The sequence below is a fragment of the Ceratotherium simum genome, chromosome 23, assembly GCF_057802395.1.
Source record: "Ceratotherium simum simum isolate JZ-2026a chromosome 23, ASM5780239v1, whole genome shotgun sequence".
Taxonomy (NCBI): Eukaryota; Metazoa; Chordata; class Mammalia; order Perissodactyla; family Rhinocerotidae; genus Ceratotherium; species Ceratotherium simum.
This window is the reverse complement of record NC_141922.1, coordinates 40,139,499-40,164,640: the sequence shown is the minus strand read 5'-3', so window position 1 is coordinate 40,164,640 and position 25,142 is coordinate 40,139,499. Positions and strand designations below refer to the sequence as shown.

The 25,142-nt window shown below is 38.3% G+C and overlaps 1 protein-coding gene across 4 annotated transcripts in view; it reads right to left on the bottom strand.

Annotated features, from left to right (window-relative positions):
* Positions 1-25,142, bottom strand: part of STK3 (serine/threonine kinase 3) — a 290,389-nt gene that overhangs the window by 5,795 nt on the left and 259,452 nt on the right. Inside the window, exon 11 of one of the 4 annotated variants that reach the window (XM_087447594.1) lies at positions 2,012-2,246. The exons of the other annotated variants lie outside the window; for them this stretch is intronic. Within the exon in view, the coding sequence (XP_087303720.1) occupies positions 2,238-2,246 (9 nt within the window). The 3' untranslated portion in view covers positions 2,012-2,237. Of the gene's footprint in view, positions 1-2,011; positions 2,247-25,142 lie in introns of those variants that run through there. 4 annotated transcript variants of the gene reach the window in all.

The window sequence follows — 25,142 nt, the reverse complement described above, 5'->3', positions numbered from 1 at the left end:
ATACTATTAATAAGGTAGAGGAGTTAATGAAACTGATTTTAGTCCTGTTGAGTTTGAGATATGAGCAGACATCAGATATGGATTATGATTTGGGGTTTTGGAGCTCAGGAAAGAGAGTCAAGCTAAAGACACAGACTCAGGGAATCAACAGCATTTAGGCCATAACTGAAGCCCTTGATGAAGATAAGATCATCCAGGAAAAGAGGGTTTTCTCCCTAATCTTACAATCTGTCTATGGTATCCAATAGAAAATAATCCCCAAACCTTAGCATTTGTGGTCAGAGGCTCTTCTTATTTTGTTAATATAACAGAAATATCGGTAGGTTTCTAAAACTCTAGATTATGGTTTTGTCTAGACAAAAAAGAAACAAAAACATGAGGTTAACCGGCAGAATTTTTCACTTTTTATTCAGTGGGTATGATTTATAGACATGAACTTCCGGCTGGGTTTTGACTTCTGATTAAGCCCTAATAACATATATTTAGCACTCTGTGTTTCTGTAGCTATCAAGCCTCCCACAGGCATGAAAATGGGTTGGGGAAGGAAACGTGGCAGAAGCAGCTTATTCAATCTCTTGGAAAACAGTATTGCTCAATGCCTTAGTAATAAAAAGATTCACAAACCAGACAAAATTTTATGGAGATTCATAATAATAAAAAAATGGCCCTATAATATTATACAATCCACTACCACCCTTTAAAAATGCTAATCCAAATTAAAACATTTGGGGGGGGCTAATAAAGATAATATTAGAAGGAAAAGTTGAGCTTCCTGAATTAATATCAGTATTATTGTGGCAAAAATTTCCTTCACTAAAATTGGGTTTCCTTAAAAACCTTTATAAAAAGGAAGAGAAATCGCTTCAGAATTGTTATGTTTATGGATCAACAGAGCTTGTGGTAAATCCACTTGAATTTACATTTTTTTTTAATATCAGAAAGAGATGTTACTTATGAGTCATCTTTTTTTTTTTTTTCAAAGATTTTATTTATTTATTTTTCCCCCCAAAGCCCCAGTAGATAGTTGTGTGTCGTAGCTGCACATCCTTCCAGTTGCTGCATGTGGGACGCGGCCTCAGCATGGCCGGAGAAGCAGCGCGTCGGTGTGCGCCCGGGATCCGAACCCGGGTCGCCAGCAGTGGAGCGCGCTCACTTAACCACCAAGCCACGGGGCCGGCCCATGAGTCATCTTTCTACAATACGCGGAACACAAAGTGGCTGTATTACCACAGCATTATGCCAGTTGACTGATTCCAAAATAAATGCAGAGTAAACTAGAGTTGGAGTATCAAGTCTTTGATCTACATTTGTCAAGGTTTAGAATTCAGAAAGTCAAGTCAGTGAAGAGAATTTCAGAATATGCACACATTGTGGTTTTTACTGTATGTGAACAAATGTACAAAAATGAATAACTCATCTGGAAACGGCCTTTATATGTTTTAGGCTAATTCCATTTAAGAAAATATAGTTTTGAATTTAATGATAAAATAGAACTTGCACAACTAACAATTATTCTTTAATCTTCAGGCCTTAACATGGTTAAAGAACACTATAGTTTGACAATCTTTATAAACATTAAGGACACAAATTGGATTAAGTGAGTAAATGAGCTGACGTGCAATAAGACGAAGGACTTGAATGCAAAGACAGAAGCAGGACCTACAATTTCTTCAAAAATACAGAGTCACAGAAAAAGAGATGAGTTTCAGAATGATATTGTTTCACCACCTGAGGCATTTTTTCCTATTCACAAGAATTTTTGCTTTTCTTGGACATTTGAAATGACAAATATCAGGGGGCAAGACATATTAATAGGGGCAAAGAATAAAATCAATCTGCCTAAACGGGTTTAAACTGAGATCAGGTAAACCTAATTGTATAGGCCTGAGAGAAACACATTTTGAGATCTGGGATTATTAAAAGTCACTGCATATGACAGTCATTTGTTAAATGCATAACCTATAAAGTTGGGTTATGAGTTAAACCTCACAGAATCTTACTGGAAAAGACAAGCTCAGAGATGATGTACTGTACACCTTTATTGTAGGCGAGGAAACAAGAGCTGGCTTGCTCACAGTTATACTCCAGGTTAACGGCGGAGACACGACCTGATCTCTAGGTCAACACTCCTTTTCATTATACCAAGTCTGATGTTCTTCATCCAGCACTGCCACAGAGTTCAAAATGTTACATCACCACAAATGGGGGGTGTGCTGCTGAGAAATTTCCAGGGCCTTCTACCTGAGCTGAAAGGGAAAATGGTTTTTAAGTATTCAGCTATGAAGGTCATAGTGAACAGAAAACCCTGCATATGACATTTTTATAGAGAAGTCTTTTATTTATTTATTTATTTATTTATTTATTTTTTTTAAAGATTTTTATTTATTTATTTTCCCCCCAAAGCCCCAGGAGATAGTTGCGTGCCACAACTGCACATCCTTCTAGCTGCTGCATGTGGGACGCGGCCCCAGCATGGCCGGAGAAGCAGTGTGTCAGTGCGCTCCCGGGATCCGAACCCAGGCCGCCAGCAGCGGAGCGCGCGCACCCAACCGCCAAGCCACGGGGCCGGCCCTAGAGAAGTCTTTTAAAATGGAAGAAACTGCAAAAGTTCAGCAAAAGGTAGACTCGCTATTCTTCTTTAAGCTTCAGGCCAGTTGGTAGATTAGGCTCTCCCAGCTCTTATAAAAAGTTTGTTTAAAACAAGTGAAAGACTTTAAAGAAAAACCCTAAATTTTATAGCAACAATAATTAGATAGATGGGTGGATGGATACTTGTTCATAAGTTAAATGAACAAGTAAAAATTCCCTTTCAATAGGAGTCAACATCTTGTTTGAAAATTGGTATAGTTTGGTATTGAATAAGTAGCTCATTTTTGTTAATGATAGCCCTGGGGTTATCATTTCATCCAGGAGGTAAGAAAATTACAGATCAATCTCCAAAAATATTCTATTTTTCAGTATCCTTTAAAAAAAAAATCCAAGTAAAAGATACACATATTAATAACTCACTTACTAGCTCTTGCATAAGACAGCAGCACAAACAACTTAGTGATGTGAGAACTTAAGATGGAAAATAAGATTAAATCAACCCTCTGATAATTCTGAGAGTTCAAACTTTTAATAATCAGAATTATTTCTGAACTCTATGAGAAGTATTGAAAGGTTGCTTATTACTGATCAGGAAGAATGGTCAGTAAAATTAGAACTTTCTTTAAGTTTATATATCCACTCTACTATAACCTAAAATGTCACATTCAAGTGATAAGGAATTACTTTCTAAAATAATTTCGTCTTAGGAGCTCAAGGGGAAAAACACTTAGATTTTTATATTATTTTGTTTTGTCAAAAATAGCTTTAATTACATGATAGATTTTTTTAAAAGTCTTAATCTCAAAAAAGGGCAGAATAGGATTATGAAGTTTTTAAATGCATAAATGTGATAACATTTCAAGACTTAATGGATCCGCAAGTTGCTGGCATAATCAGTCTGTCAAAATAAACGAGACACCACCACAATGAAGCAAATGGTCTTACATGTTAATGTTAACACATTTAGTCAAATAGTCAATCAAGAAAATCCTGTACAAGGTTTGCTGTGTTTACTGGAAAAACAAACTCTTCCTAGCAACTGTTTAAATAAATCTCACAGATGCTACAGACGTTATTAGTGGCCTGTGATTAAAAAAATATGGATTGCTAATACTGTATCCTGACTCATCTATTTCCCCATCTGCTAGCAATTCTAACAATATGAACTATCAACAGAATGGCTAACAACAATAATTTTCTGTGGCAACTTTGATGCTGAATTGCCTATAGCATTTTCTAAGGTTTACCAGTGCATGCTTCAGACTGTTTGGAGTTGTTTGTGGCCTGGAGCCACATACTCCTTTTTCCCCTAATATTCCATTTTAGCTCAAATTTTTACTGTTGAACAGACTCTGGTTTGGTTTTACAAAACACTGTTCATGGAGGCTGCCACACTCATTTTACTAAAAATGAGAGCGGGAAACACACCAAACTACTAGCAAAAATCCGGTCAAGTCCACTGATCAGTTTAGACATATATAAACAGGTAAGGGGCCTTTCTGCCAATAAGACTGAGCAACAGGGATAACAGGTAGTACTTAAACTTAAAAAAAATTAAAACATCAATATATTAAGGCATTTCCTGATTTAATTTCTGACACTGAGAAGAATACAATAAAAGAGCTCTCAAGTCAATCCAAACTACTATGAAGCCTGCTTAAAGAAAACCTTACATATATTTAAAATATGCATTTACAAAAATAATTAAGATAGTGATAATTTCGAATACTTATATTACATAAGAAAAGCTGAATTCCTCATTGTAAATCCCTTATAAAATGTGCTCTTAAAAGCTGCAGTAACATTAAATTTACTGGCAGAGCCTTCTTTCCAAAATAGACACTATTTACCTATCTGGATGGAGGATTACAGGTAACTCTGTTCTGAGCTGAGTGGCCCCTGTCTTCGCCTAATCAACTGAATGACTATAAATATTCTGGGATTATAACTGGAAACTGCCATGAAACGTCTGTTTTGGTTGTTTAACTTCAGAGCACCTACAGTAAATTTAAGACATTTAGATTTTATTTTCATTCCCAAAGAAAAATGAGAAAACCATTTCTTGTGGATATCAATGGAGAAGAAAGAGAAAGTGCCAATTATTGATCATTTTTCAAAGTGTCAGACACTATCCTAGGTCCTGTGCATTAAGTCATTTAATGTTAGCAATCACCTTATAGGGTGGGTGAGGTGAGGTGTCCTCATCTGTTTTTGAGGTGAGGGCACTCAGAGAGACCAAGTGACCCACCCTAGGTCACAGAGCTAGAGGTGTTTATGCAGGCACTCAAAGACAACATCAAATTCACTGACATAGGTTTGGATTGGAGCCTACTGAGAGCTGTTTCTTGGGTCTCCCAGGAACCACAAAAGCACTTTAAAATCCAATTATCATGTAAAACAGTTTTTAACAGATTGTCTATAGGTTAAAAATAGGGAAAGACTGCTTTAAAAAAAAAAATTTCACCTTTCCTCACAGATTGTACCTAGTGAAATATTTTACTTTTAAGATATTAATAACGTATTTTAGCTACAGTTGGCCTTATGAAATAAGTGTATATATGTTTATTAAGCATTTTTCTACTTAACCAGTTCTCTAGCAAAATAAACACACTTCTACATAGTACTTTGGAATAGATGCCATAATTTTATCAATAAAAAGAGATAGGCTGTGACAAAACCAACAAGACATATCCCCTTGACATACAAGCAAGACTTTGCCTGTGTCCATTCAGATTGTCCCATGGTTGCTTTGGTGTTGTGTTTAGCTTGGATCTAGCAGATGAGCTATAAGCTGATGAGCATCACTACAATTATCTTGTCCTGGAGAAACGTGAGCCACCCATGTAAAAAAGGAATGATGAATTTTAGTTGCATTCCTCAATGGCAGCTGAACATCCATTCCTTTTATGCTTCTCGGTTTCTAGGAAGCAGTTTTGCCTGCTAAAAATATCATGAAAAAGTTAATTCATGCACAGCTCTGCTATACTGTAAGCAGCTCTAAAATTCTAGGCCCAGGACAACAAAATCTGAGTAACTCGAAACCACCTAGCAATTAAATCTTTCCAGATCTATAGGGGCAGATTAAAAGATTCTATTAGCTTTGACTGTCTTTCTCAACGATTCTGATTAACACTTTGATTATTTTAAAACACTGATAAAGCCATAAATGAGAGATTAACAAATTAAGCAATTAACTTTCTTTATACACTTCATTCTTTAAAAATTAATTAATTAACTATATGACTAGTTATGGAAGATCATTAACATTAAAAAAAAATACAGCCCTTAAAATATATCTGTAACGAGCTTAGTGGCCAGTCAAATCTCTCTGTAACTATTATATAAACTTATATTTTCATTTTTCTCCAATCACACTTTTTCAGCTGTGGTATGCCCAATTTCCCTGACACATCCCTTAAGGAATCTTGGGCAGATCTCACTGGTTTCTGGTCACTTTTAGTTATTAAAAGTCCACACCAATTAAAACTTCATTCTTATATTAATCTCATCTCTCCCTTCAATATGGGCTTGCACAGACAGACCAAGAGACCTGAGGTGGGAAAAGATGATGTCTGTATCCAGAACCTTCTCCCCATCTCTTTTCAAGGTCTAGCTCCTCTGGTGTTGGGAGCTGGGAAGGAGACAGGGATCTTCTGATGTAAATGGTTATTTGTCACTGGGGGGTGGTTTCCCTGGTCTTGTTCTAGTTTGGTTGATTACTGGCGGTTTGTGCACAGAAGGGGTGTGGGTGGATTTTCTGAAGTGGTGGTCAGTATTATCCTGGTGCTCACCCCTCTTGGAGTGGGGCAGCCCTCTGGGTGGGGTATCATCTCCTCTGGCCTGAAAGCCCCCTCGTCAGCATTATGACTTCTGACCTTTTTTTTAAGAGCTATAGAGATAGCAGAGGTTCTTCTCCACACTCCAGGGGTGTCTTCAGAGGCCACCGGACACAAAGAAGAGGAGAGGTACTCTAGTCTCCTCTTTCCTAGCACACTACCCATGGTCCTTAGTTATCTTGCAGGCCTTGGCTCTATCTACAGAGGTCTTCCACATACAGAACCTTTGGGAGAAAAGCAGACATCTCTCTAGGTCTATATTAATATACCCTCCCGACTCCCAGGAACTTGCCCACTGAGCTCTGTTCTAGTGGCACATCAGTGGGTTTGCAGGTTCAATCAGCTTAGCAAGCAGCTGGCTGGGTACTAGATGCCAGTCTCCCTTTCCTGCAGGCACCACCAAGCTCTGCGAATGGCCCTCTGGAAGCCCTCCACTCCCCTCCTGACTTTAAGCAAGGAGAGAGCTACTTTCTTCCCCTTCCACTAGACCACTAGATTGTGAATTCCACTAGGATAGGAACTTTTGTAAACAGCTGCATCCCCAGCACCTAGAACACTACCTGGAACATAGTAGGTACCTAATAAATATTTACCGAATGAATGAAAAATGGTGGGGCTCTTCGTAAACCCGGGAGGGAGGTGTATGGCCCAATTGTTGGTGGCTCTCTTTAGAACATGGGGTACCCAGCACCTGCTGTTTTCAGCTGTGGACTCTAGTGCCAATGTGTGTCAACAGGAAAAGTCCCTTTCAACATTGTGGTACATATCTGTTAACTCTAAAAAAAAAGTGTGTGTGTGTCTGTGTGTGTGTGTGTGTGTGTGTGTGTGTGTGTGGTATCAAGTAGGTACATATGAAATTGAAGCAAAGCAAAAAGATTATCTGGGAAAACCAGGGTATTATCCAGCATATTTCATTTATGTCACTACAGGATAGTCCCATGCTCCATTACATGTTTATTCTGCATGTCTGATAATACATTTATTTCAATTTTGACTTATTCTTTTCTTAGAAAAATGGCTTTTGTCAAAAAATTCTTCAAAATGATAATAAATACCACAGTTTACTCCTTTGGCACACATGCATGGAATGAAGTACTCTGGGAGGGCATAATTCTTACTAATATCACTGAATACAACTATTTATACAATTTTCTACTGCAGCGACATTACAATACTCTGACAATTTAAATTATCACTATCTTCATATCAAAAAAATGCAAAATTTACTTTGCTAAATCTATAAAAAGAGTTTTAAAATAAAAAGAGGTCATGGGGCCAGCCCAGTGGCACAAGTGGTTAAGTGCGCGCACTCCACTGCGGCGGCCCGGGGTTCGCCCGTTCGGATCTCGGGCACACACTGACGCACTGCTTGGCAGGCCATGTTGTGGCAGCGTCCCATGTAAAGTGGAGGAAGATGGGCATGGATGTTAGCCCAGGGCCAGTCTTCCTCAGCAGAAAAAGAGGAGGATTGGCAGATGTTAGCACAGGGCTGATCTCCTCACACACACACAAAAATAATAAAAAGAGGTCAGCTGAAAACCACAAATCATAAAACTCAAATTGTAATACATAATTTTTTTCAATAGTGAAGCAACACCTACAAATAAACAGGATTCTTAATACTTTAGTTTTGAGGCATCTAAATTCTTTTAAAACACCACAGAATAAGAATCATGGTCTGATAGCTATTTATAAAACAATATGAACTCAAAATACAGCAAAATGTTTTTAAAAAGTTAAAGAGCAATAATAAATTTTGATCAAAGTTCTTCCTCCTTAACTTGCCACACGAGCTTTAGAAAATAAAATTTACCAAAAAGGAAACATTTAAATAGTCTCATTAATTTTAAAGATTTTATTTATTTTATTTTTTTCCCCCCAAAGCCCCAGTGGATAGTTGTATGTCGTAGCTGCACATCCTTCTAGTTGCTGTATGCGGGACTCGGCCTCAGGATGAACGGAGAAGTGGTGCCTCAATGCGCACCCGGGATCCGAACCCGGGCCACCAGCATCGCAGCGCGCGCACTCAACCACCAAGCCACAGGGCCGGCCCTAAATAGTCTCATTAATTTTAGAATGGCATGACTTATTTTTAATATCCCAGATATTAACAGACAAAAGTTCAAATTCAGTTAAAACCCCATGAAGAGATTCAGTAATTTAAAAGGATGGGGGGGGGGGATAGGATAGGAGGGCTCCTATGAAAATATTCAAAAAATAAAATCCCTGCCTACTTTAATAACAATCAGTCTTGTACAAACTTAAAAGCAAAACTGCTGAGTATAACCGAAGCTGACAGCTTCTGCCCTTGTTCTTTCATAACAATTGTTTTAAAATACGTTCATAAATGCTAATACTCTAAAGTAAAAGAAAATGAGACTAAGGGAACATAAAACTGGCTAATTATTAACTTAAATGTGTCTTATGAGGGAGGCATCAACTTTCAAATGTACATGTAAATGTTTCAAACTTGCATCTTTTTGGTTTGGGGAGAGGACAACAGTGTTTGTGGGTTATGTCATCATCTTAGACTGGACAACTAATATGTATAAATCACTGAAAATAAAGATGAGAAACTAATATGCCAGTGTCATTTGCAAAGAGTAAAAATTTATTGAAAACTAAAATTTTCACACTTAGATGACATAGTAAATGAATGTTCCAAAAAGGCTTTTTTTTTAAAAAAAATCTAAGAATGGCACCAAATTAGATTTTTAAAAATTATTTTTGATATCAACTAATTTAATAGAGAACATGGTATCAAAATTTTATCTCTAATAGTACCTTGTAAAATGACAGCATTCCCAATGTTCCTAGAACTTTTCAGCACTGAGCTAGACCAAGTGGCCACCTCTCTCAGCGGCAACAAGACTTTTGGCTTGATCTTCCCTTGAGCCCAACACCTGCTTTCTGAGCGGCCTCCCTCCTCACGTGGACATGGAAGCAGGCCAGAGAACTGCGCCTGAGGCAACTTCACAGGGAGAGGCTACCTCGCTCTGCATCTACTGGGAAGCCAGGAGACTGCAGTCACTGGTGGAAACTTGGGGATCAGAATTTGAGCTCTGGTTTGAATAATACACATTAATATGCAATAGTTTTGCTAGTAAATCTTTACATTTTATTTTTCAGGATGAAATTTCAGCTCAGCCTTAAAATGTCCAATTTTAATAAGGATAAAAGGACAAATGCATCTTTAATTACTGACTAAATGAAAGACATACTGTTGGTTTACCTCCTGTGGAAAAGTAACAAAAAAGCTATACGGCTCTTAAATTCAATGTACTTTTGAGGAACTTTCCAAAAGATGCTGTTAGCAAGTGACTGACATATACTGTTATTCAAAGAGGAGCTAATCCACTGGATAATTATTCTGAAATTATTTTGTATTAATATACAATATCACGTAACTCCCAATCCTGAATAAATGACCTAGAAGACCTAGTGACTAGTACCTGGTACCAACAGATAGCGGAATTCTCCAAAGCATACTTAAACAAGAATATTGTGAGTGAAATTTCCTTTGCTTTATTAGATTCAGGTACAGACGGAATACAGGGAAGGATAAAGTAATTTTGAAAAATACTGCGTGCAAAGGAATTACCTTCATACTGACTCAAATACTGCAAGCTGGTCCACACAACACTGCACATTTCTGGGTTCCCAAGATATCCAGCCTATTTTCAGTTAGAAGCATCCATTTGAATGAACCTCTTCCCGCTATAGTTCTTTTAACCAAAGTACATGATTCCGTAACTGTCAGGCCCATCCTCAGCCTGCTGCCACCACCCCACACATCTCTTCTAATTGTCCCCGCCTGTGAGCTACATGCATGGGCTGGAGGCTTGTTATCTTCTCCCAGGTGTGTTCACTGCCTCATCTCCCCCTTATGCACTGTCAGGCCTTTGAAACAGACCACCCTCACTCTCACAGCCCACCTAACAGTCAGAACCGACAGCTGTGTTGGGCCATGCTGTCAAACGAAGGGAGACGGCTCTTAAATATTGAGGCAGTTGCAGATTTTGTTAGCTATCTCTTAATTTTTCAATCACCAGAAATTTTATTTTTCATTGGCCTTTAATAAGTGTCATCCTGAATTATACCAACTAATAGTAAAAAGGGCAGATTTCCTACTAGGCAGTTTTGCTAGGTTGATAGCAGTGGAAGTTTCTCCATCCTCTGCCAATTTTCTGCTCGGAGTATAAAAGAAAAGAAGCCACTGTTTAGTGATTCTTAAGAAATGATGGGTTTTTTTACCTTGCATTAAAGTATTTTGGGTTTTTAACCTTGTGTTAAAGTACTGAATAATTTATTGAATAAGTATTGACCAAGTACTGAATAATTGGTAACTATTTTGTAAAATCTCTTAAATCCTACTAAGAAATTAACTTACAGAATACCTGAGTGATAGTAGCAAAAGTCGAAGCAGTAGGATGGAATAAAGTTAATCCTCCTAAATCAACTGAATTGTAACCAAAGTGACTTCTGAATGGGCAGGCCTCTTCTGAAAAGGGCAGGGGGTGAAGGGAAAAGCTTGATTGGCTCCAGGAGTACAAAGGCTTATAAAGGATGAGAACAGACTTCTAGCTCGATCGCTGGTCCCTGAGAAGTAAGGAGATGGGCCACTATCAGATCAATGGTATTTGGAACTGAGAAAACATGAGGTCACTGAGCTCCACAGATATGGTTAGTGGCAGCTCCTGAATCCCTCTCACAAGGGCAAGATCTTGGCCTCTAAGGGAGGGCTAGGTCGCTGGCTTTCTGGCACCCTCTGGTGGCCAGATTTGGCACCACAGATTTTCTGCCTTTTAAGAGGGGAGACTTGCTTTCCACTTTTTTTTTTAGCACAGTATATTTGAAAACCTTTTTCAGTCAAGGAAGGAATCACCAATAACACTGCTGGGCTATGAGTAGTGGGAAACTACTTACTAGGTGTAAATTTAGCAGCCCAAAAAGTAAGCTATTATAATGATTCAAAGAGAGAGAATGTTCCTCTCAATGTGTTTAAAATCCCCCGGGTGAAGCTACTTAAATGAAAGATCTGGTGAGTACTTAGCTATTTAAAATTTAATTCTTTGCAGCACTTACTTTACATGAAATATTCTTTTATATATGGATTCATATTGCTGTAAATTTTATGCACATAGCTAACATATTGAGTGCTTAGCACTGGCCGATAGTATGCTAAGGGTTATCTCATTTAATAGGTAATAATCCTATGAAATAGCACTATTAATACCACCATTTTTCAGAGTTTAAATTTTCAGACGCACCAAGAATTCAAATTTACCCAAAACATTTAGCTACTAAAAGGTGCGGCCAGGATTTGAATCCATGGCAACCTAATTTCAGAGCTGGCACTTTTAAACTTTATACTATACAAATAGAGAGATATAGTTTATCAGCCATAATACATTTTTCCCCAAAAAGGGAGGATTTCTTAAATATTTTAAATTAGACTTAGACTAGCATAGAGACTTGCAGGTCAATGATGCTTAAAAACTAAATTAAAACCCTTATGCCAGCTTAGCGTTCATTTCCTAGAATGTTTGTTCACATACACCTTACAGTCGGAAAGGGAGTTTATAACTGGCCCCAGGACCCTGAGATCTAATATTTTTCAAAACATATATTTTAAAATACTTTACAATTTACCAAGTATGTTTACATACATTATATCAGGTGGACCTCATAATAATTCTATGAAATGGGACAGATAATTCTGTAAATAGGCTTTATTCATATTTTACAGATGAGATTAATGAAGTTTAGAATGATTAAGTAACTTCCTTAAGTAACACAATTTCCTCAAAATCTAAGATGTCTCAAATGATTGAATGTACAACAAATGAGCCTGTCTATAATTTTTATCCTGTTATACAGAAAATAAAAAGGAGAATTTTCATGATAAACCAAAAGAAGATTTTACTTATGCTAGAAAATTTGGTTTCACTTTATTTCTGCTTTATCTACAATAAATAACGCAATCATAATTACTATTGCTGACCTAGTAAAAATCCACAGAAGGAGGAAATAAAACTAAGAAAGTAAAAAGCCAGATGAAAACAGAATAACAGGAATGGATCATAAAGTCCACACTGAGTTGGAAGCACAATGGTCCAAAAATTATGAGGTTAAGATGATTACACAAAGTACTTAGCATTTTAAAATTCTTTAATTTTGTAAAGTGCCTTCAAAAATTTGTTACTTTTTTATAGCCTATAAAAAGTAATTGGGAGGCATAATAGCCTTTACATGGCAGATCAAGAACATTTCAAAAGTACTATGAAAGTAAGCCATTACTTTTGTTTAAAAGAAAATAACTTGTGATTCTAATTACAAGACAAAGCCCTAACTTCTTTCTGAATATAAAAACAATGCAGTTTAGAAACATTCCTGCAGCACCCATCTTCCACACCTACTGTTAATGGAGGACTCATGCCTCCCTCTGATCCAAGGTTAGACTGCCCTGGAATGGACTCAGAAACCTAACTACGTGGTTATCTTCCTTCTCTTGTGCACCTTCAAACTCGCACACTCAGTCGTTAGCATCAACATTGAAATACTTTCTAAATATCTGCTATCTTACACAAACTAAGAAAAATAACCCTGCCTTCACTTCCACCTACCCCTCCAGTTGTCACAATTTCACCTCTCCTCCCCTTGAAAGCCAAACTTCTCAGAAGTATGGAGAACAGTCTCCACTTTCTAAACTGGTAATCACACTTCAACTCACTCCATACTGCTTCCGCCCCCGTCACGCTCTCCAAACTGTTCCTGTTAAGGTCACCAACACGAAACGAATTCTTTTTAGTTTCTATCTTACTCGACCCCTCAAGTGCACTTTACACTTTGTCCACTCCTTCCTTCTTCCTCAGATCCCAGCATTCAGCAGGTGCCTAACAAATGCTTGTTAAATAAAGTAAAGCCAGAAACAAGCATAAACATATGCCCATAGTCTAAAAGCTATCCTGGCCTTGTAAATCTCTAAAAATGCTTTTTAGGGTCTACAATTCATCTTGATTCTGTTTAATTTTGAGGAGGAATTTTGTCTTGGCCGGACATTGAAAAGCTGTGTAATTTTTCTTCAACGAGCTGGCTATTAAGGACAAAATAGTAGACATTACTATTTTAGTAATATCTGCTAGTAGTAGATATTAACAAGGGATGATTCATCATCATCCAGTCTGTGAAGCTTCAATAACACATTAATAATAAGAGCCATCTTACATTTCAAACACCACCATGGAAGTTTCTGTTTATCAATTTATCAGTGTTTATCATCACTATGCATATTTAAAGATATTCAGAGAAACAATTCAATATTAATCATCATGTTACTGTGATGAAATTTCCCAAAATCAGAGTTCATCTGTATATCCATATTCAACGAGCTAAAATGTCTTAATCAATGCAGTAGTTAGTACAATTCCCAATCCTTATTAGGAACCTCAATCAAATGGTTGACATCTTAATGTTGGGTAGAGGGCAGAAGGTCGGTGGACTCTCTGGTCCATGAGCCTGAAAGGCCTACGCTTAGGTGTGAATATAACCTCAGTCAAAAGCAGCAAGAACAGAGGCCAGAAGAGAAGGCAGAATGTAGAACCACCATTTGTACAGAAAAATAATCAGAGAAGAGCCTGTGATAGCAGAGGCAACCTGTCTTAGCCTACCTCAAAAGCCTTTCATTTCTCACGCACAACAAAAACAGTTTTAGAGCTGACTGTAATAGACTTTTTACTAGATTGTTCTGAAGGCTGCTATTTTTTGGAAATTAAAAAATCGTATTAGCCAGCCATGGTGGTCTAGTGGTTAAGATCTGGCACTCTCCGCCTTAGCTGGGGTTCATTTCCCAGTCAGGGAACCACATCACCCGTCTGTCGGTTGTCATACTGTGGCGGCTGCGTGTTGCTGTGATGCTGAAAGCTATGCCACTGGTATTTCAAACACCAGCAGGGTCACCCATGGTGGACAGGTTTCAGTGGAGCTTCCAGACTAAAACAGACTAGGAAGAAGGACCTGGCCACCCAGTTCTGAAAAATTGGCCATGAAAACCCTATAAATAGCAGCAGAGCACTGTCTGATATAGCGCTGGAAGATGAGAGGATGGTAAAAAGAATACTGGGCAGGGTTCTGCTCTGTTGTACACAAGGTCACTACGAGTCGTAACTGACTTGACAGCACTGACAACAACAACAAAAATCATATTATCAAAAATATTAAGCCGAGGCCAGTCCTGTGGCCTAGTGTTTAAGTTCAGTGTGCTCCACTCTGGCGGCCTGGGTTCACGGGTTCAGTTCCCAGTGCGGACCTACACCACTCATCAGCCACGCTGTGGCAGCATCCCACATACAAAATAGAGGAAGATTGGCACAGATGTTAGCTCAGGGCGAATCTTCCTCAGCAAAAAATATATACATATGTTAATCCACCATAAGATTGAATCCCATTTGTTAAAGAACAGATTCCATGTACTATTACAAAAATGAGGTCTAAGCAGAAACAGCATGCATTTGAAATATTTAAAAAGAAAAATAGACAAATCTCTTAAAGAGGTCTTTTGAAGCATCATCTGACATCTACACTAGGATAAAACTCAGCATCAAGTTTAACGAAATGAAAGAAGACATTGCCACCATGCCCCTGTGGGCTAAAACTCTGAGAATCTTGTAAACAGCAGATTTAAAAATAACAATTTTTTTTGGTTAAATTCTAAACAATATTAGTTGCTCCCCTAGAATTTCTTGCTCTTTGTGCCAGTGACCTTTCTCAGCTCACCCCTAAGGGGCACCATATAAATGGCTGTGATTGAATTGTTATTTAATCATGACAGTTGGTAAACAGAGTAGCATGATGCTCTAGTTCATTTCATAATGTTATTTATTTTTCCCCCAAAGCCCCAGTAGATAGTTGTATGTCATAGCTGCACATCCTTCTAGTTGCTGTATGTGGGACGTGGCCTCAGCATAGCCAGAGAAGTGGTGTGTCGGTGCGCGCCCGGGATCCGAACCCAGGCCGCCAGCAGCGGAGCACGCGCACTTAACCGCTAAGCCACGGGGCCGGCCCTCTAGTTCATTTTAAAGTGAACTACTTAGGACCATAAGGACTATCTATACCTTAGATACATTTCAAGGCAATAGTAGATATACTGAGCAGAGAAAACATCAAAATTTAATATTTAATCCAACAAGTAAAAGTTTTTATTAAAACCATTGGAGGAGAAAAGTTTCATGTTCCACATATATTCAACATAATAATGCCCTCTATTTTTTCCAGATAATTTGTCCAAACCAGAGGTTTAGGGGGAAAGTGAGAATCAGGCAGTGATTTTCTTGCAGACATGAAGACTTGGGAGCACCTTAGTCCAGTGCAGAGAGCTTTACTGCCCCATAAGCTCTAATACTGGGCAGACTTGGGATTATACTGGTTAGGTGATGAGAGGTCCAAGGCAATTATCGGGACTAATCAGAACTGCAAAGGTCACTGACATGAGGTCATCGTAATAGTTATACTTTATATTTATAAGCAGTCTTAAACGGCTATGGGTGAATGTTCTGGTTGTGTGGCCCCCTTGTAACTAGGATTTTCATTCCAACAGAAAAGGGGCAAAATATTAATTCCAGGTAGAAACATTGTTGCCTTTTTTTTTTGTAAGTTGAGAACTGACAAGCATGTTACCAGCAAATGAAAAAGGCAAATACACAAGCAGATTTTACTGTTGCAATAAAACAAAATTTACCCCCCCCGAAATCAATATGGCATTTTAAATGACATGAATAACAGATACTGAGCAAGTGATAATTATTCATAATTGATTTCATTTAAAAAATAACCACAGCCAAAATTATTTCTACACAGTCAACCCAAAAGTTTTCCAAGTTCCCTGACATCTATAAATGGCATCACTGTTGATGATTCCCACCACGACACACACGTCCATTAAAAGACACATCTCCACTGCAGCTCCCTGGAAGCCCAGGTGCACTCAACGGCCACGACTGAGGACTGGGTCCCTGTTTTCCCCTCCTCCGCAAATCCCACTCAGGGACTCCTCCCCAAGAGTTCACTCAGCTCTTCCCACCCCTGCTCTCCACGGGAAAGGGCCACCCCTGCAGCTCCGACTGCTGGCCAGGCTTGGGAAAGCTGAAATTCTGGGGTATAAAGTGGCAGTGGCTGGCTTAGCACAATCATCATACCAGAGGGAGTGGCCCTAATGAAGAAAGGTAAGGGACAGGGAAGGAAAAGGACACAGAGCAAAGGTTCTAGGAGTCTCTTTCAGGATTTCTCAACCTTGGCAACAATGATATTTTGGGTTGGAAGCTCTTTGTTATGGGGGGCTGGCCTGTGCATTGCAGAAGGTTTAGCAGCAACCCTGGCTTCTACTCACGAGAGACCAGTGGCTGCCCCTCAGTGTGAGAACCAAAAATGTCTCCAGACATTATCAAATGATTCGTGGAGGGCAGGCCAACCCTGGTTGAGAACCAAAGGTCTGCTTCGAGGGTCTTGGGCATAGAGAGGCGTAGGAAGAAAATTAGAGAGAGAAAAGGACCTGGACTCAGACTCTTGAGCTATGTGTGGAAGAAGCTACTGGCTCTTGGTAACATGTTCCTCTCTCTCTGAACATTACTCAATGTAACAGAAAGTACAGAGTGAGCACAAGGTCAAGGGCACTAGAGGTCGGAGGACGTGAAAGAAATTTGTAAGGAAGTATTCCAACCTCAGATAATCTGCCCCTCACTGACAAGATGATGCCCATGTGTCTTCTGAAGAGTACTCAAACTCTTTTTCTTACGGCCCTGCCTTATAAAGCCTATCAGGAAGCAGACTGAGATTGAGATTTGGGGCTCGGGTCGGGGAAGGCATGGGGAGTTGAGAGGTGGAGAAGGGCTTACCAGAGCTAGTCTAAGCTTAAGGCAGATCAAGTTTGCCTTCTGAGCCGCGTAAATAACTGAAACATGGAAGAGGGCTGAAGCGCAGCTTCTTGGCCAGCTTTTCCAGGCCAGATGCCTGGGGTTCTCACTGAGGAAGCTGACAGAATCTAGAAGGACCCTTACCACTCCCCAACGTCCCAGAGGGACTTCAGATGACTAAATCAACTTTAGAACAGCAAAAGGACATTTTATTTTCCGCCTAGTCATTTATTAAGTTGTGTGATTTGGAGAAAAACCATGTGAGTTCTTTCAGTTTCTGAGCCTCTCAAATAAAATGGAAATACTACAACTCATTTCACAGGGCTGTTCTGAAGATTACATGAGACCACAGATGTTAAAGGCCAAGCACAAAAGTAGGCACAGCTGGCTCCCTGCCCTCCTGTCTCTCTTCCGTTTTTTTTGTGTGTGTGTGTGAGGAAGATGGGCCCTGAGCTAATATCTGCCAATCCTCCTCTTTTTGCCGAGGAATTCTGGCCCTGGGCTAACATCCACGCCCATCTTCCTCTACTTTATATGGGATGCCGCCACAGCATGGCTTGACAAGCGGTGCCTCGGTGAACCCCGGGCTGCTGCAGCAGAGCGCCCGCACCCAACCGCTTGCGCCACCGGGCCGGCCCCCCTCTCTTCCTTTTTAAACCCTTTCTCTTTCAGCTCACACACATACCCATGTCTGTGCCCACCTCCACCAACAGAGCTTTCCTCCATCTGCTCTTAGACACTGTATTTCCTAGCTTCTGTCATTACTTGTTCTGGGATTTTCATCTCTCTCTCTGTTCCTGATGAGGTGGCAGTGGTACTTATTGCTAAATGCACCTAAATCCTTTCATCTCTGGTGACAAAAGAGTGCATGTCAGGGTAGCAATGGGAAGGAGGCAGAAAAAAGGATGCCAGTTGTGAGGATGACGAACTTCACCTTCATCACTGTTGCACTCTCAGCAGCTCTGACTGACTCCACTGGGGTGAAGACATGAAGGAATTTCTTTCTGTGTGACAGTGAAGGCACGCAGTTTAGCAAGAAACTTGAGAGGCAGGTAAAGGATTAAAAAGCATATCAGGAGTTCAGCTTTTGGTATGTCAGAGTAAGCTCCTAATAGACCAACTCTTTCACAGATAGCCTTAAACTGTGGACAAAATACAAAACTCAACTACTGAAGGCTCTGGAGAGTAAACAAAAGCACACTGTTTCCCCTCGACAACAAAACATTTACAATATCTGGGATGTAATCCAAAATTACTTGACATATCAAGAATCAGGAAAACATGATCCACTCTCAAAGGAAAAGATAATCATCAGAGATCAACCTTGATATGACTCAGATATAGAAACTGACAGGACTTTAAAACAGCTCTAATTATACTCAGTGAAATAGGGAAAATATGCTCATAATGAATTTAGAAAAATGGGAAATCTCAGCTGAGAACTAGGAAATATAACAAAAAACCAAACACATTTTAAAATTGAAAAATTCAATACCTGAAATAAAAGTTTACTGAATGAGCTTACTAGCAGAATGGAGATGACAAAAGATCGACTGGAGAGAAAGGTCAATAGAAATTATTCAATCTGAAGAAGAGGGAGAAAAGACTTTTAAAAAAATGAATAGAGTTTCAGAGACCTTTGGGACATTATCAAAAGGTCTAACAGATATATTTGGAGTCCCAGAAGGAAGAGAATGAGAGAATGGGGTGGAAAAAAATCTGAAGAAATAACTGAATACATTTGCAAATTTGGTAAAAGACATAAATCTACAGATTCAAGAAGCTCATGAACTCTAAAGAGGATTAAAAACAACATCAATCAGGGGCCAGCCCAGTGGTGTGGTGGTTAAGTTCGCCCACTCCACTTCAGCGGCCCAGGGTTCCCGGGTTCGGATCCTGGGAGCAGACCTACACACTGCTCATCAAGCCATGCTGTGGCAGGCGTCCCACATATAAAATAGAGGAAGACTGACACAGATATTAGTTCAGGGACAATCCTCCTCAAGTAAAAAGAGGATAGATGGCAACAGATGTTAGCTCAGGGCCAATCTTCCTCATCAAAAAAAAAAAAATCACAAAAATCTATGCCTCGGTCTGCTGAAAACCAAAAATAAAGAAAAAAATCTTGAAACTAGACAGAGAAAAATTACATATACAGGGGATACATGAATCCTTTGCATACAATAATTTAAATTATCACAGACTTCTCTTTAGAAAACATGGAGACCAGAAGACAAGTGGAACAACATTTTAAATCTTCTGGAGGGAAAAAAGCATACTTCACTTTAAATATAAAGACACAGATAAGTTAAAGTAAATGGACGTAAAAAGATTTGGCATGCAACAGTAAACACAAGAAGGCTGGAGTGACTATATTAATAGCAGGAAAAAAAAAGCATATCACCCGCGTAGCTGACACAATATATCATTTCAACAAAAACACTCACCAAAAACAAACAAAAGAGCCTCTTTAAATGTACCATGGCACTGAATCAAACTGTATCAGACAATCTAGATGACAATGTTTCTCTATAACAATCTTGACCAGCACACATCATAATTACTGCAGAAGCCACCATGAGAGAAATCCAACCTTTGTGTGCTCTCCACTACTGTCTTCCCACCCACACAATGAAACCCAATAGAAATAATAATAACCTACTAAGTCAGAGATTCTCTATTTGGAGGAAAGATTCAGGCTATGCTCTTGCATCACAATTGGTTGGGGGAAAAAATACACTCACACACACGCACAATAAAGCAAATACGGCAAAATGTTAATATCTGTCGAATCTAGGTGGTAAATTTGTGTTTATTGTACTATTTTTCAACTTTTAAAAATTTCTACAATGAAAAAAAGTTGGAGAAAATTAGCTGGGAAGAATTTTATTCAAAATACCCTCCCCTATCTTTCCTCCATATTTTGATATATTCTTGTTAGGGAGAGGAGGATGTCAGGGTACCAACTATATATTTTGAAAAAGAACCTCACATGATTTTGATATACATCAAGTACTGCTAGAAAAACCACATGGATAAAACTGTCAGAATTTATGTTAAAAAATTTCTATCTCAAGATTATAAAGTCTAGGAGTCTTATCAAGTTCTTAAACACCCAGGATAGCTATTTTTCATTCTTGAATTCAATAAATCTTCTTTGAAAACCTACTATGTGACAGATGTAGTAGGAGACAAACTAGGAGGAGTCCAACCCCCATTCTAGTGAAGAAGAGACAATAAGCAAAAATATATAAGTTGTTGTTGGGTAGTTATAGGTGCTAAGAAAGAAAACAAAGTAGGGAAGGGAATAGAGTGATTGGTAAGTGACCTGAATGAAGCGAGGAATACCTGCGAGAGAAGAGCATTCCTGGCAGTGCCAGCCAAAGCACAGGCCTCATGGAGGAGTAAACTTGACTTGACTTGAAGATTAACTTTACCTGAAGAAGACCAGCATAGCTGAAGCAAAGCGAGCAAAGAGAGTGGAAGGAAATGAGGTCAGAGAGATGGCTGGGTACAGAACATGGATGGTACCAAGAGACCATAGTAAAGACCTCAGATTTTATTCTGTGATGGAAAGGTCCTGGTGTGTTTTAAGCAGGGGAGTGACAGAACTTGATCTACGTTTAAAATGAATCAACATGGCTCCAGAATGGAGGACAGAATGTTGGGAGGTAAGAATGGAAGCAGAGAGAACAATCAGGAGATCAATTGGTTGTTGCCAAATATAACCCACCATGAGCAGGAAATACAGAAAGAACTTCTTTTAACCACTGTCCTTCAAAGGCGTGAAAACACATGAGGGTAGGGAGTAAATATTATTCATCTGTCAATTACTAAGGCTCAATTACTAGTCTTGGTCAGCTTGAATAAGGAAGGGAACATCATCTGGAAGAATTGTTGGGCAGAATACGTTTGGTATTTTTTAAATAATGGAATGAAGTTTTGATAATCAGGTTTCTCTTGTACTTGTCATTTAGTCCTTCCATACTAAAAAAAAAATTAAAGTCACTGAAGTGTAATATTTATTCAACTGAAGCTAGTCTCGCACATTTCTCAACTTCCCTTGAACTACCATCAAAGATTAACTTAAAAGGTCATGAAGGATTCATATGCAAGGTTGTTCCTGCCTGCCCCATCTTGACACTTTAAAATAAATGTAAACATATACTCATGTCACTTCATCTATAGCATTCACCTTTCCAAGAAGCTCTAAAAGAAAACAGCCTGCAGGTGGATTTTTGACATGCAAATCTTGCAGATAAAATAATATAGCATTCTTACAGTTATATACTTTTAAAACATTAACTCTCCCCGAATGAAAATAAATCAGAGTTTGAATCCTAAGAGAAATTAAGGTCAAAACTAAAAGTTCTCAAAACAATTTTACATAGATCTTTAAAAATTTTATTAAATTTATTAAATATTATTCTTTATTAAATTTTAAATAAGAATGACAAATAAGAGACAGATGTTTTTATGGATCCTGTGAAGAAATTACATAAAGATCAAAATAAAATATACATATAAAATATAGCAATTTGTAAATGAGGGCAGAGATTGGCAATGCCTAGAATGGGTAAGGACTCATTTCTGGCATTTAGGTCACTGCATCCCTTTATGAGATGACCCTCAGGAGTTAAGTCTCAACATTTGCTCAGCAGCAATTCAATGACCAATATTCAAACAGCACCCCCTTAGAAACCCTGTGCATGACCTCTAACTGCTTGGTGCCTAACTCTCTACATATGTCAAACAGAGAAGAATAATTGCTAGCCACCTCTCAGCAATTCTAGAAGATTTAATGCGACAAGGGAGCCAGACCTCCATGGTAAGTTAATTATTCCCTGGGTTGAATTCATGTTATTTGTGAGGTGCTGTAACTCTAAGGATAATAGAGTATTGTACAAACATTACAAATAGCTATTTCTTTATTCTCCAAAGTGTTTACATTAAAGCTTTCAGAATAAAGTACTCACCAAGTAACAAATGGTCCAATGTTTTATAAAACAGTTTGAGTTTGATGGAATGAAATCATCATACAGATTTTAGAATGTTGTTTCTCTTCTGATTATTAATAAGAGAGAGAACACCAATTTTTTAGGACAAATGGGTTTAAAGGAATACATACATAAGAAGGAAGCTTTCTAACTGAACCCAGACCTATTAAAATGGCCTGGTACCGTGAACTATGTATGTCACTGAGCCAAATCCATTGTCCACTAATTTCACCTTGCCCAAGGCAAGGTTAGGATACTGCCCTGGAAAGAAAAGACACGGATCTGTTGATGAAATATGATTCAATTCTTAAAAAGAAATGTGGCCCAATATTAACTGACATGATTAATACAACGCATAGAAATAAAGGCAGTAACAAACACTTAACTTTGGATTAGTGAAGTCACAGGCTCTTTAAATAGTTCACACAGGATGGTCATGTTCTCATAAGTTAAAATGGATAAAATTGATTTTTTACACCAGATTAGCCACACAATATTAATCACATAAAATATTTCCCTGAAAGTCCTGGCACAAAAATGGGCCAATATGTTTTGTTGTGGATATTCTTTTCCAAAGTAAATTTAGATGGGGGAAAAAAACTTTAGAAAGCAATCACAAATTTCAAAATCAATAAATTCAAATTGTTTTCAAGGCAGTGAATACACAGGCTTGCCAAATGCTGCAGGAAATTGATGTACGATCCGTCTGGCAACTGGTGCATGTGAAAAAATTTTAGGAACGACCTTAAAATAACCAAGACTCTGAAGCCTCAACAAACTTTGTTTTAGTAAAACCATGTTCCTGGTTCATAAAAAGATAAGGAAGTAAGGGGTGGAATAACCAATTTAATGTAGGGTGATTGGTACTTTCATTAGGGCCTGGGCTCAGAAGAAATGGTTTACCATTGTCATTAACACCAGTTGCTCGGTGACACAGAATTAAGTTATTCAAGAGAACGCAGGGGTGTGTTTCAAAATACAGGGTAAGACAGCTCCAAAAAAACTAAGATTTCTATCTCTGTTCAGTGAAAATTAGTCAGTTTCTTACTACCTTTTAAAAGCTGCCTCTACTGATCTGGCCTTGACATTAATAGACTGAAAGAGAAGATTCTGTTTCCCAACACGTGTGCCACCATGGCTTAGACTTAACATAGTCTGCTTTATTCTAAGTCCTACAATTTTTCAAAATACCAGGAAACATTTAAACAAAGAAAATAATTCTCTTCCTACAAAAATTGGGGGGAAATACAAAACTTTGTCTTTAAAAATAGTTTTGGTTTGATACTAAAATATCATTAACTCTTTGAGCATAAGCACTAACATATTTTATTTTATTGTTCACTTAAAAATTACAAAAGTAGTGCACATTTAATGAAAAAATTCAACTAATTCCAATACAATAATGTACTAACTAGTGAAAGTACACTTCTGGCTCTCTACTCCCAACCACCCAACTCACCGAGGAAAACTGCCATTTGTTGTATAACTTCTAGACCTTTTCCAAAAACACACACAAATATTTTTACAAAAATGGAATCATTTTTCTGTCCTACAACTTATTTTTATTTCACTAGAGAGTGTATCATGGATAGCCTTTCCTATCTGTACATACAAATCTGCCACTTTGCTTTTAATGGAGGCATATGTGCATGCACACACACACACATACATACATTTAATTGCTAAGCCCTTCCATTTGTTCATTTACTCCTTCTACAAACCTTGACAGAATGTCTGCCATGTTTCAGGTAGGGTGCTAGGCTGGGCATGACAATTGCCAGAGGCAAAAAAGCAAGTGCAGGTGCTGCTGATACAGATGGGGGTGCCTTTCTTAGAGGAGGTACACCTGTTAGTCTTAAAGAGTAGATAATATTAGCTAGGTAAAGGAGTGAACGGTCCACATTAAATTAGAATATAAAAATGCAAGCTTTATACCAATATATGTACTTCCATGTGAATGAACTACTTTACCATATTTTACTGTTTGCTTTTTATTCCAAAGTAAATATAAAGAAATTAATGCTATAACTACATTTCAATAGTGCAATTAATAATGATTAATCTAAAAACTACTTCACGTGATGGAAAATATAAGATTGAAAATTTTAAGACCCTCTTTATCGTATGTGCATACGTATAATACACATATATGCATGTACATGTGTATATATACACACTCACATACACAAACTATATACTATAGCATACTAAACCCTCAGAATGAAATAAATCTGATCTTTTTTGGTATTCTTGACAAAAGCAAACCTAATCATGTGATTTATCTAAAAGAATTTCATTTATAAATCCAATGCTTTAGTGGCAGGCCAGGAGCTAACCCATGTTCACAGTCAACTTGAATTTTACACAGAACCATTTATTGTTGCCCTACAAGCCAGATTCATTTTAGTCATCCAAAATCTTATGGAGTATGTTTTATGGACAAAGTATTGTACAAAGCTCTGGAAAACAGTCAGCTGAAGACACAGTCCTTATTCTCAAAGGGCTTCCAATGTATTATCAGGGACATATATAGTCACAAGTATAATACAAAAGCAGCACACATGGAAAGAGATTAATTCTAAGCGGGGATTGGATAATGTTTAATGGAAGGGATAGGTTTAAGCTGGGTGAAATTTCAACTAGCAAAACAGGGATGAAAGGCGCTCCAAAATAACACAGAAAGGCACGAATAAAGACAAAGCACTTGGATGCTGCCATGTAGATGCACAAGATAGTGAAGTGGCAGGGTGAGGCCAGTGTTTAGGGGGCCCAGAGAAAGCAGGAGCAGAAAATAAGGCTAGAGAGGTAATGGG